This window comes from Ostrinia furnacalis, unplaced genomic scaffold (genome assembly GCF_004193835.3).
Source record: "Ostrinia furnacalis isolate ACB-3 unplaced genomic scaffold, ASM419383v2 OfSCF0912, whole genome shotgun sequence".
Taxonomy (NCBI): Eukaryota; Metazoa; Arthropoda; class Insecta; order Lepidoptera; family Crambidae; genus Ostrinia; species Ostrinia furnacalis.
This window is the reverse complement of record NW_021131151.1, coordinates 485,714-499,526: the sequence shown is the minus strand read 5'-3', so window position 1 is coordinate 499,526 and position 13,813 is coordinate 485,714. Positions and strand designations below refer to the sequence as shown.

Genomic DNA, 13,813 nt, shown 5'->3' with positions numbered 1-13,813 from the left:
TATTTAAACGATTAATGTAAAAATTTATAAAATTAAATATATGTTGAAATGTATCAAAATGAAAGCTTTTTCGTAGAAAATTGTTTCTCGTGTTAGAAAAACATGAAAAATTGTCAAAGAAATGTAATTTAATCATAATAAAATTTCTTTGTCAAATAAAATTATGTCGTCTTGGTCGTTTCTCACGGAACGTTAAAATAGTAAGATTCTTTTATGTGTCATCTGTTTGTTTTGTTGTTTGTTATTTCCTCAAAAGTATTTTTATAATAAAAATGAGCCGTTTACAGCAAACCTCATCATTCAACTCATCTTCAGTGGCGTCATCCCATATTGATAGCCAAGACGACATGGAAACAGCAAAGGCTAAACATTTCGTCAAAGAGTTATTGAAGGCTCGCATTTTCTTAGGCCGTTACATTGAAAGGCGTTTAATTGACCAGAAGATTGGATACCGTGATATTATATTAGTGAGTGCCGCCGAAGTCGAGTTGAAGAGAGATTTAGTAGAAGCCCAGTACTCCTTAAGGTCTGCATACCCTAATACTTGGATAGGCATCGCGGAGTCTGAAACACTGGAGATCAACACGTCCGGTTTGTGTCTTTGTACGGAGATAGAAAACCAACCATTCGGACCTTTTTGGTTTCAAATCAAAAGTATTAAATTCAGAGATGTGGAAATTATGGTAAGCCTAAAATGCATCAGGTATATTTCAGAATCATTTTTGGAGATTGAACCATTACTGACTAGATCAAGCATAAAGAAAATCAAAGAAGCGAATGACACAAAACCAGATAGCAGTGTTGAAACATTGAGTGAGACTTACAATGATATAGTTGTAACATTAAAGAGTGCTTTATCCATCAGTAATGTTAAAGAATTTGTGACCTTTTTGTTTGCTTTTATAATAGCAATATTTACTGGAAGTACTGCATTTGTGAACTTCCTAGGAAACTTTATTTTGGCATTGATAAGAGAAATGTCAATACTGATAAAAAATTCTACACCCATGTTTCTGGGTTTGTTAGACTTCTTCAGTAAAATAGTTGGAGGATTTTACATACTGTTGGCTATGTTCTTCAAGCCAAGCAACCCAGTTCCACCGAATAAACGCAGCATTGCTTATAACCAGCGCTATCAACATCGCAGTAGCCACTTCAATGACGATGGACAGTTTGATTGATTTTGAATATTTGTACTAAGTACTTGATGTTAAGAATACATTTTTATTTTTATATTAATCATTCATAAAATGATTTGTATTGCATTTAAAAGGTTCCACTAGCATTTAATGTAGGTATCAATTGTAACTTCATATTTCAGCTTGCATCATGAAGGTTATCATAGTTATATTACAATACAATGCATTAAATATAATTTATGGATAAAATATCATATAGGTATTGGGCAATAATGAATTTCAATAGATTGGTGCTTGGTTAAAAAATTGTACAAAAATGTGTATAATTTTTCTCATAGCTGGTAACAAAGTTACAAATTCCCATTTAACATTCCTTCAGTTTTTGTACTAACCAAATATTCAAAGCTAAGCAGAAGAAAGCTATATTATGATACATCACTTTCTCTTTCCTAAAATAAAACATTTTTGTAATAATTTTGTAAAATAATAATATTCCTCATAAATAAAACTATTTGTGTATACAGTAAAGTAATATATTATTGTTATTGGTAATTTATTTAAATTTTATACTTAAAATTACAGCATTGTGATAGTGACACTCAATAGATTATTTGGATGTATTTTGACTGTTAATATTGTCCTTATTAGATGTTATCATTATTATTTATTTATTTTTTGTTGGGTGTTGTCTAATAGTCATTTAAAGTGCTTGTGAAATTTAATACCAAATTTTGAAAACTGGAACTATGTACACCCTGGTATGATTTATCACAATCTGGTATAATTTATTGATTATGCCAGAAACCCTGGGTTTACACAGTACCCTTAGATTATGTGTGACTGACTTTTATATTATGATTTTATTAGACTTTAGTTTTTATACTTGTTACTTTAGCAATTTGTTTGTTTGTGATATGCTTTTCTTTTTACTTTGAGTAAATATATGTATAATTTGTTCTATAATAATTCGAATTTTTCTTCAATGGGGACCACTATTACAGAACTTCTTACATCTGAAAAATAGAATAAAAATCGATATTAATGATGTTTCCAGAACCAGTTAAATGATCAAATTATTGGGAATTATTCCAACAAATTCTGGAAATTATAAAAAACGTTTTTTATGATGTATGAAATGCTTATTGGTTCTAAATGTTACTTTGAACAGTTTATTTGAAAGAAGTTTAATAATTACCTCTACTGAACTTTCTGGATCTACTGAGTAATCCTGAAGCATCAAAATTAGAAGCTGATGGAGGTTCAGGATGGGCAGATTGATGCTCTGAAACTAAAGAAAATAAGTATTAAGTACACAATATTACTTATCTTGTTTTTATGTAAAAAGTATTTTATCCTTTAATGGCTTACCTTTGCGTTTTGAAGTGTTTCGGAATTTATGAGGAGTTATACCCAAACATAATTTCGATTTGTTAGTTTTTCTTGTATTACCTTTCTTTATCGGAATTTGGGATGTCTGAGTCTTCATTTGAATAGGCTGAAAGTAAAATATTTAATAGATTTCTAAAAAATATTTATAATCGTGGAGAAGAATTATTTAAATGGTAGCTATATGTTTATTACCTCAGTTGCTGTGTCAGCGATTATAAGAGTTTTAGGCGAATCCGAATCCTTTTCTTTGACTACATTTTTGGATACAACGTTATTCAGTATATTCGTCACTAATATGTTCATTTCACTGTTATCGAACTCCACGAGCAGACGCTTGAACAAAAGCAGTAAAGTTGGTAAAAACGACATCAGTTCGAACTTCCCCGATTCTCGGTTGCTCATATTGTGCAAAAGTTCCAAATGAGTAAAAACTTCGTCTAATGTCATGAACTGCCGATATTGTACTAAAGTGTGCACTGTTTTCTTTCCAACACCTAAAAATAAGGATCTCCGTAAAAGTTGTAACATTCGCTGAAAGTGATTACCTTATTCATATGATTTCTTTACCTAAACTATGTTACAAGCACTCCGAAATACATAACAATTTTCTAATGTTTCGTACGGTGTTCAAATTTCGTCAATAAAGTCTGCTTGGCAAGACTTATTTCTAATATCAAATCTGCTTTGATCGTGGCCTAAGAAAAGTGTAGTTTGACTTTGAGGCCAAGTGCGGCCCTCGCTTTGGGTCCTGGTAATAAACTTCTTTTGTTTACCTTCATCGATTGGCTTGCAGTAGTAGGTTACATTTATATTCTGACTCAACGGTGGATTCAACAAGTTTAGGGTGGCATTTAGAGATTCTACCGTCTCGAATTCTATAAACGCAGACTTTTTTCTGATGACTTTCTTAATATCGTTAGAAACCTTTGAACTGAAATTTAAGTATCTTCTTCCTTCTTCAAGTTGCACAAGCTTGTAAAGAAATCCAGCTGTTAATGCCTGAAATATTCGTGTAGAGTTTTATTCCAAAACTAGAACTAGAAAAGTTTTCTCGTACTATTTATTTATACCGACTTCATTAATTTTTTTCTTACCTGAGTTACAGCATCTCCATAATAGTCGTTTTTACATGGCCACGAAATGTAATTTACAACTATGGAATGCTCATCGAATACGTTGCATAAATCAGCATGGGCGCAGCCTTGGGTTATTTCAACTTTTTCAGTGTGCGAGCAATCTGAAAGACCCTGTAGAAAACGAACCCATAAATAGGTAGTCATCTAAACAAACATCCAGTTACCAAACAATAAAGCCTAAATCCGATTTTGACCAAACCAGAAATCGAATCCGGGATCAACTACGTTCAAAGCTATTCCGCGCAACGCACGATAGCACGCTGGCACAGAAAACGAAGCATTCGTTTTAAAACTGAATGCACTTACTTCATTTAAAAATAAAAGCGCATTTTTAGTGTATCCTCCATTCATGTACAGAAACTTTTTGAGTATTCGCAAGTTCTTGATGATTTCTCCCGCCATACTGGTGCGGTATTTCGTGTCTTCGTTGAAGTGTATGATGAAGTCATTGTACTCGTGTTGGTTCATACAGTGACACTTTCTAGTCAGCCTTTTGTATATTGAACAGTCGTCTTCTTCTTCCTGGAAAATTCATCAATATACAGGATGTGCCAAAATTAGCGCGACACACACACTGCACACCGGACACGGAAGTACCTACATTGGCTTAAGGGTGCGTCCACATTGGGCGAACGGGCTCGCGCGGCAAACTTGACATCCTGCTCTATTTAAGAGCAGGGTGAGCAGGATGTCAAGTTTGCCGCGCGAGCTCGTTCGCCCAGTGTGAACGCACCATTAGACGCATGTAACAAGGCTGATTAAGTATGTCCAATTAGGGCCTAAGAAATAGGCTTGTTCGATGCGTCTATTCGTCTTGGCTTCATCTATTTTAGGACACCTAATATCGTGATAAAGTTATACCTGTATGTAAATTGAATCCAAAGTTTTGGCTTGTGCTTCAAGTTTTTTTATTGCGTTAGCTCCGATTACATCAGTGACGGACGGCAACTGTAATTAATTTATGAGGGCTTTTAGGAACCTTAAGTTCTAACTGTTCGACAGAACTTTCGGCATACGTAAGTACAAAATTGAATCACAAACCTCATTTGATTGGGGGATAGGTTTCAAAAGTTTACTCAAGTTGAAGGCATCGTTGGGATTGAAATTCTTAGCGTGTGTTTTGGATTGTATCTCTTCTAGAACACAAAGCAGCTTCCTTGTGCTTTCTTTGAGTTTTAATATAGTATCCTAGAACAAATGATGGATTAATTGCCTGTGCGGAAAATTACACTTAAAACGTGTAAATTAAGGAATGGTTTTCTAAAATAACATACATAGTTGACATGATATAGCTGTTCCGCAGAATCTTTACATTGAGAGCAGTTAATAGCATCTATGGCTTTCTGCTCGTTGTCCACTTTCTTCGACGACGCTGGACGCGAGCGCACACAGAAAGGATCAGCCTTCTTCGTCTGGCACGCAAGGGTAAGGTCTGGGTCCAGGTAGTCACCTAAATCACTTTCCTTAACTTTAGCTTGCTCGCCTGAACTCCTCTCATTTTGAACATTTGTGAATGAATACGTAGACTCATCATCTGTCTCGTAAGCTTCAAGGTCCATTAACATAATGAAATACTACTTGGGCTGAACTGTGGTTTCAGCGTTGAATTTGCAGAAAAATTTAAAAAGCAGGCATAACATTGAAACAAGTTTTTACATCGTTGAGGTGGAGTTATTAATTTACTTTAGTCATTTTTAAAGTTATATTAATATTTTAAATAACATTTTTCAATTTTGCCATTTTTGAATTTTGTGCCAAATAGAGATCTGTCAGTCTGTCAGTCAGATAAAAGATAAAATTCTGACAAAGTTTCTGGAGCAACTTCTAACTGAAGCTTTTGTCTACGTTTTTCGTTTTTCTGGTTTACGAAAATAAAAATCAATAAAAATGGTAATTTTGAGACCATTCTCAATTCCGTCCAACTATAATTACCTAATTATTACATTTATTGCTCAAAAATATGTTGACTGGTAGATAATGCCATGTGATTAGAGGTTTGCACCGGAGCAGTGAGTACCGGAGAATAACCGGTGATTTACCGGTAAAAGTAATCGATTGAAATAATCGGTATTTAACCGATTGATCTCCGGTGATCGTCGCATCTATTTTTTTATATAATAAAGTAACACAAATAAAAGACACATTCAACAATATTTTGTTTTATACAATTATTTAACATGCCACTTATTTACAACCTTGTTTCTTTCTAATTATATTATTTTTTCAGTCATTAATTCAAAACGGTCTTGTCCGTTTATGTGATTCATTTCACTAGCAAGTAACTGGCCAAATAATTTGTTGCAATGTTCGTGATTATTTTTGTAATTTTCTGTTTGCATTCCTTTTTCATTGCTCATTACTATGGGTTGCTTTTTTGGTATATTTCTAGCACAATCACCTTCTGGTTCTTCGTCAGAAAATTCATCCTTTGCGCATATTCTTCAAATAAATCTAAATAGAATAAAAAATAGGTAAATAAAATAAATTTAATAAATAAATAATAAAATAAAATAAGTAAAATAAAAATAAATAGATACTAAACGATAGAAGAAACATGTTACGCTATGATGCTGTTGACATGTTGTGTTTCTTAAATCAAAATCAGCATTTGCTAACAATATAAAACGTTTTTTTTTCTTAATAAATGATTATAATATAAAGTATATCAATCGCTTATTCTTATTTCATAATTTTGAATGTATAATTAAAAAATAGAAACAAAATTTCTTTATTCTCCGGTGATCTCCGGTTTTTACCGGAGATTGCCCAATCACCGGTGAATTCAATCGGTTGTTAAAATCTCGCTCCGGTGCAAACCTCTGCATGTGATTTACTGGCATTGTGATCGCGCTTTGTCACTAGGTTAGTACTTAATTAAGGTTTTAAATACCTAAAGATTATATAGTTCCAAAATACTGAACTGTCCTATGCATGACATTGACAGTGGGGCGCCACCGTCAATACCGGATCGCTAGTTCCGATTTTTGCCATGTTGGAAACCATAGTTGAACGATGGTAGCGCCCCCCTGTCATTGAGTTTGGCGGGACAGTTCAGCGTGGGTCATCTATACACAATGACATGGTATTCCTCAGTGATTTCCACTTCCAAAAGTTATGGTTATGGTCAACGAGTCACCTCGATAACAGAGGAGGAAGGGAACCAAAAGGGGAAGTTTCATCGTGATTGGGCATTGGGTAATGGGCTATAACGGTATTTGCATGTATGATAATCTGTGGTTAATTTGCTGTCAATGATTGTCAATGTCAGTTCCTATGTATTACTTTTCTCTATGGTCAGTTCCGCTGTCAAATTGCGACGCTTTTTTTGTTTACATTTCGCGTGAAACTTGTTGCAAAGTTTCTTGCTATTTTTTATAGTATTTCCAGTAATTTGTATGTTTATTATAAACTAGTTACTTTACTGGAATGATTTTAAATAAGCATGAATAAATATAAAAGCAAAATAAGTTACGAAAGTCCATGTGATTCAGATAACGATTGGACTAACTCTTCGGACGACTCGAAATACTCGGATTCTGAAAGGTAACTTTTGTTTAAATTCAGCGTAAATCAGAGTATGATCCGTTAAACAATGTAACAATGTTACGCTTATAAATCCACACCCTTTGATATATTTAATCACATCTCTGTGTACATGTACAGTTTACATTTAGGTTCTAATCTTAACTTAAAATATTTATAGTTCTGTACCTGAATGGGATTCCGATGTAGGAGAAGATGGTGAACTATTTTATATAAAAATTAAGCCTAATGATGAAGCAGGGAATGATGCAAAATCTCCACTTTTAGAGAACTGTGAAACTTTTAAGTTGAGGAATAATTTCAAGCGGTCATCCACCAGACGTTCCACAAAAGGTAATACAGTTAAAGCTATATTTCATTAATATGGTTGTAAATTTAATTAGGTATATTAGTAAGTACTCAAAAACTTTTAACTTTTTCAGGAAGAATATTCAAGGCATTAAAAGTGAAGAGAGCAAAGAATTTAGAAAGTAATAATGGACAAAAGAAAGATGCTGGTGGTACATCCGCTGCACAGGCACAATATAAAAACATCCTTGCAGAAGATAATAACAAGTTCATTGTTATACAGGTAAGTAAAATATAAGTGGTCACTTCTGACTTTCTAAGTGAAACTTTTCTAATGTTCCAATACTTTAATTTCAACAACATCAATTTTCAGGTCAGCAAAAATATGATCTTTACAAGTGAAAAAAACTGCCAAATTGAAAAATTATTTGGATTGAGCTTAGAAACTCATCCTGATGGCAAAACATTGATAGTTGCAGATTTCTTGGTAGAATCTAGAGCCATTTATTTACCAAGAGTAAAAAAAGGATACCATTTACAAAAAATAAATGGAATAGATGTAAACTCTTATAATATCAACAACATCTTACAAAGAGTAGCTGAAGATCATTGCAGCCCAAAATTAACATTCCAAATTCCATCTGGAGATTTTCATATTGGAATAGACAAATTGCTTACTATGAAAAATATACCAGATAATTCTCTCACTCAGTATTTAAAGGACTCAATGTGTTCAATATTATACATCTGTTGCAATGATGTTGAATACAACAGTAATGATGATAAAGGGGTACTGTATTGCTATCCTAGACCATTTAATCAGAACTTTTTGTATAATACTAGAGGTGCATATATCACACTCAACCATTTGGCTCCTAAATCATTAGGCACTAGTGAGCCAATCACTTCAACAGTTCTGCACAATGGCACACTCATAAATGTTTCATACACATCATACTATAGTGACTTATTGCTGATTGCATTTCCTAATAAAGAAGTAGACCTATTTGCTACAACAAGAATTTGTAAAAATATTGTCAGGATTTTAGATCTTTTGTATGGGTCTTTAAAAAGTTGTTTTACCAAGCCTAATAATGTTGATAAATTGGACAGTTTATTTTCTCTGATTTTTGTAACATCACTTGTTGGTATGAGGAATAATTCTGAAAATAAAACTGCTTTGAGTGTCACAAATGTTGAGGATTTGCTAGCTGCTCATGCTGTGACTTTGCCCTTGGAAGTTAAAGTACAAATTGATGATGCAATCACAGAATTGGAGGCTGCTGATTATCGAGAATGGGTATGTAACATAGGCCTTTTCTAAATAAAATAGAATCCAGAAAATTCTGGGATCAGAATAAGGAATAAATCTTATTGATTTATTTTTTTATAAAATTAATTAATTATTCTTTTATTGCAGACAGATGATGTGGAGAATTTTCAAAGACTGTATACTGTGATTGGGTCCTGTTTATATTACTCAGGCCACTTATTAAGTTCACATTTGCAAGATGATGACTTAAAAGAAATTAATGCCTATTTAAAACTGACTGGAATACTCAGACTGAGTGTGGAAAAGGAATTGGAGAAACTGGTGCTATGGAAAGAAGTATTTATCAGTGAACATAGAAAACAAAATAAAAATGATGGGAATGAATTCAGGTAAATAACATACATACAAGTTACATTCACAGTTAAGCAGTTGATTACTTGCTTAAGCATTTTTGTTACAAATAGGAACCCACATATTTTAAACATTAGATATAACATATCCCTTTTCAGAATACCTGACGGGCGGTGGTTTCTGCTTTTAGTGGGCAGGGGTCATTTCCTCTTAGCCACTTTGATGGAAGCAGGTGGATGCACAGAAGATGTAAGTATCAGCTAACGTAAACTTGTTTTATCAGTTTTTAGCGCGAACACCAAGATTCGGAAGAAATAACAAACCCATTCATCCCACCTATACAACACAATAGATCGTAGCAGATAGATTTCCGCTTCATTCTCTGGTCCACAATAGTTCCTTTGTTAATGGGGTATCATTCCTGTGTCATCCACACCACATTCAGTATTCCTATCTCAAATTGCAGGCTACTGGAATAACGCCACCGTCGCCTTTCTACGTGGAAGAATGCGAGAGCTGCTTAGACCTGCTGTACGATGTGGGCTTGAACAAGTACTTAGTGTCGTGGTTCTCATCAAACACGATGCCTCAGCTGGAGACATCTCCAGAGTACCTGACGAAAGTTGGCAGGAAAATACGAGATAACAGCAGTAAGTTTCAACAAATGGGTATTAATTATGACATTGTTTACCAATACTTTTTAGGCACGGGTCTATTCCCACCTCTCGTTCCCACCACCGCAACTCCTGTGTAGCCAGGATCTACAGCTTGACCACCACAAAAACCCAACCAATGAAGGTCATGTTTGTCCCGGGGGAAAGTTAAACTATCATTGGAACCGCAACGAAATTAATCAGAAAAACATAGGAGTTCGAAATTAAGGTTCAACTTCCCTCCATTGCAAAGCGGATGACAGATGACAAACAATGGTTTAAGTAAACCTTATCACTGATTGACTGACTGACTCATCATGAAATCTCAGAAACTACAAGTGCTAGGAGTCTCAAATTTTGCATGGGGCTTCCTTTAAGAACGTAGGTGCTCACTAAGAACGAATTTTACAAAATTCCACCCCTAAGGGGGTAAAACAGGATCCACGCATACGAAGCCGCTAGTCATCTATAAAATTAGATTTTTAGTTGTTTTGAAATGAGTAAAGAAAACAAATGACGCCATACATCTGTGCTGCTATAAATATGTTTGGAAAAACGCATAACAACTGCTCATAATAAGTATGTTATCTTTTCAGTTCACAAATCTGAGGGTACACTAAAAACTTCGACTCTAAAGCTTCCAAAGTTCCAGTCAGAAATGAAGAAGCGTCACAGTTCGTCTGAACAAATAAACATTGGTACGAGTACCAGCGATAACTCTACTAGCAACTTCGGCAGCCATCACAGCTTGTATAACCAGTGGTACAGTGCACCGCAGAAGCAGTATAGGCACTCCAGCAATTTGGATATCAGTTATTCAGAGGATTCTAACAGTTTGAAGAGCAATAGGTATTTTTAAAATATATTTTTATTATGTGCACGTTTCCTAAAATACCGGCACAACTGAAGCATATTGTTTACAGTAAATAGTGATAAAGCGTCATATTATCTTCTTGGACTTGTGACTCTTTTTCAGTCAGACTTTTCTCTTGCCGAGAGCGCATGAGCGATCAATAAATTCCTCTTGATGAGATCAATAACGGCTTATTTTAAAATAACAAATATAATTATATTTTTTCAGTGAAATCAGTGACGACAGAGTCCAAGGCAGAAGAGCGGACCGCGAAAGGAATCGTAGAGATTCGTCTGGATCCGACTCAGATTGGGATAGACAGGTGATAATAACAGATAATAACACATAACGTCAAGCCATGAGTAACTCATACTCGTATATAAAATGTTGCGCTGAGATCCGTGTTTTTCTATTTTAATAGATAATCGTTTCAACTAAAGGACTTCCACCGTTGGATTTCTCCCGCAAAGATTTTCACAACGATCGGTCTTGCGCTGCAGGTGCCCTCTGCACTCATAAGGTTGTCGGTACACCGATTGAGTGGGGGTCTGCCTATTCACTCTTCCGTGCTGTAGTCGCAACTCGAGAACTATTCTGTCCCACTGGTTATCAGTTCATATTAGAATAATATGGTCCCTGTGACATAAGTTTGGAAATTCTGCGGGTAATAAACAAGGTCAAAAACATTTTAAAAGACAGCTTAAGACAATCTAAGTTACCTTTTTCAGGAAGGCAGCAGAGCAAGCAGTAGCATTGATGTGTCTGACATAAGAAAATCCTTGCTAAATGAAATTGATCAAGTTACTACTCACAGGTTTGTGATTATTATTCCTTAGTTTTGAGCAACTGAGTGTACTAACACTGAAATGAACTAATAATAAAATCAGAAGGCTGTAATTGATTAAAAGCTTTTAAATAGAAACCGCTCGTAACGTATCTATTGTCATTTATACAAAAATATTTGTTCCAGAATAACAGCTGGCGAAGAGAACGTGTTATTTCACTTTATTCAGCTAGAGTCAGCAAAGGGTGTTCTGATTGCTCCCGTGAAAAATATTGAGGTCCAAGCCAATAATGTGTTATATTCACACATCATCAAATCTTTCAGGGCAGCCTGCACAAAAATACATGAATTATTGCAACACAATATAAGGTGATGACATCAAAATATTATTGTGTAGTTATTTAAGAAGTTGATTCAGTAATTTATGTTTTAATTGGAACTTATCTAATTACAGGTTTAAAACGAATCACGCGCCGGCTAATCCGTTAAATAAAATTCTTATCGCTGTAAAAGAATATGGAATGTTATTCCAAACACCGCCCAGTATTCTGAGCCAGTGTGGAATCAACAAGAAAAATGAGTCATTCCAGTTTTGGGCTGTTGGGTAGTATTATTTTATTTTTTTAATAAACTGTGTGTATTTTTAAGACGTTATTAATTAATTTTGTGTATTTTACAGGCGTGTTTTCAGCGAACCAGAGCCAAGAGAATTATATGTGTGCTATCACGAATCTGTTCCTCAGGATCTGACTGAAGTGGCGTATTTACTATCATATCTAGAATAATATTATTAATATGTACTCAAAATAAAATAATAAGTCTATTTTATATGAACAAACGCATTTTCAGTTACGATATGACCAGTGGCGGATTAAGAGTATCCGAGGCCTTAAGCACAGAGCCTGTGTAGGCCCTCTATTGCTTAAATGGAAATGGAAGGAATGGAATGGAAGGTATAAAGTATAAAATGAAAGTTCATCAAAATAGAAAGTGTAGTAGGTGAAATGTAAAACTTAAAACATTATTTTCCTTGCCTTAATCAGAGCAAACTCCGAGATTACATCGTCGAAATTTATCCGACGAAGTATGTCTGCCTCAATACACATTAATGCTAAATAATTAAGCTTGTCTGGACGGATTTTTGTTCTTTGCGGGTTCACTTTTTCTAATTTTATTTTTTTATGTAACCCTGAATAATGCTTCTGTTTGGAATTTATTGTACCCTTAAGACTCCGCCTTTATCNGGGAAAATCCTTTTGTATGAAAAATCTAAACCGCTTAAGTAGACCTGAAGTGATGCAGTGACCGCGCGCTCTCCGCCCTCTATCTCGAAAACGGTTCACCGTATAAAAAAAGTTTTTAAACAAAATTTGTAGAGAATTTAGTATTCTACAATATTGATAATAAATACAAATAGCAAAAAATCCACAGGAAATGAGATATTTCTAAAAAAAACGCAAAAAACCGATTTTTGTGATCGTTGACCTTGAAATTTAATAGTTGCTTACACCCTACCATATGTAGGTTTTGAGACAACTTTTAGGGTGTCAATATACACGTATTTACAGACTTACAGCTGGGTATCTCGAATTCCGAAGTGAACTTACTATAATGACTGGACTATTTCGCATTTATAATATTAGTAGGATTTAAACGGCCTTGTTGATATGCAGTTTAGTTTAGTGTCCGTGACTTCCACTCGGCATGGGGCCCACTGAAAACCAGCGTCGTGGCCTTCCCCACCGTGGGCCACGGCATATGCTGAGTGGAATCCCATTGCGATGGGCATCGCTGTTGCGAGTCGCAACCCGGTTGTTGCTCAATGGTTGTGAAACGAATCAACTTGCTCGATTTTGGTTCGTATATTTACGAAAGCCAATACACAATATTTTTGGTCGCTTTGCTTTAAAACCAGATTATAACAGAGGGACTTAATTAGTATAATAATTTATGTTGATTTATATTTATACAATTTATTTATTGAAGCTTCTCTAGCGCCAGTTGGTCTACCAGAATCTCATGGCAAACAAAAATATTGGAAAAGTGTGTTTTTCATATGGCAATTGTCTATGGTTTAATTGTCACCTGTCAAAGAAAATTATGAAATCTGTCAGCCGCTGCAAAAATTTTGTAATCTCTTCTTGACTATTTGTTATTTTTGTGAAAAAGTCGAAAAAGCTCAAGCAAGTCATATTGTTTTCAATGTGAATTGTAAAATAAGGCATAATTCAAAGTCAATCTCTGATTTTAAAGCGCGTCGTCGAGTTGACAGTAAGTTGGACTGAAATGTTTTGATACATTTAGTTTATTACCCAACTATTTATTATTATTTTTGGCGAATTAATTTGTTTCAAAAATTAAAATGAAAAAAATAATAATGAATTGAAAAATATTAAATATGCCA

The 13,813-nt window shown here is 34.5% G+C and overlaps 3 protein-coding genes across 3 annotated transcripts; 2 read left to right on the top strand and 1 right to left on the bottom strand.

Annotated features, from left to right (window-relative positions):
• Positions 1-200: 200 nt before the first annotated feature.
• On the top strand, positions 201-1,558 carry LOC114350522 (uncharacterized). The gene has a single exon (XM_028301361.1). It carries the CDS (start codon positions 273-275, stop codon positions 1,179-1,181), a length of 909 nt encoding a protein of 302 aa, XP_028157162.1. The 5' UTR covers positions 201-272; the 3' UTR covers positions 1,182-1,558.
• LOC114350521 (uncharacterized) lies at positions 1,532-5,328 on the bottom strand. Its single transcript, XM_028301360.1, has 10 exons — positions 4,939-5,328; positions 4,706-4,852; positions 4,526-4,612; positions 3,971-4,186; positions 3,623-3,775; positions 3,302-3,527; positions 2,721-3,022; positions 2,508-2,634; positions 2,335-2,427; positions 1,532-2,152 (listed from the first exon to the last, which is right to left on the bottom strand). Exons 1-10 carry the CDS (start codon positions 5,227-5,229, stop codon positions 2,097-2,099), a joined length of 1,698 nt encoding a protein of 565 aa, XP_028157161.1. The 5' UTR covers positions 5,230-5,328; the 3' UTR covers positions 1,532-2,096.
• Positions 5,329-6,966: 1,638 nt separating this feature from the next.
• in (inturned planar cell polarity protein) lies at positions 6,967-12,224 on the top strand. The gene is made up of 13 exons (XM_028301362.1): positions 6,967-7,207; positions 7,368-7,540; positions 7,630-7,778; positions 7,869-8,795; positions 8,916-9,157; positions 9,278-9,368; positions 9,586-9,769; positions 10,369-10,621; positions 10,854-10,947; positions 11,354-11,439; positions 11,596-11,778; positions 11,864-12,013; positions 12,089-12,224. The coding sequence occupies exons 1-13, from the start codon at positions 7,107-7,109 to the stop codon at positions 12,192-12,194; spliced, it is 2,739 nt and encodes a 912-aa protein (XP_028157163.1). The 5' UTR covers positions 6,967-7,106; the 3' UTR covers positions 12,195-12,224.
• The last annotated feature ends 1,589 nt before the right edge of the window (positions 12,225-13,813 follow it).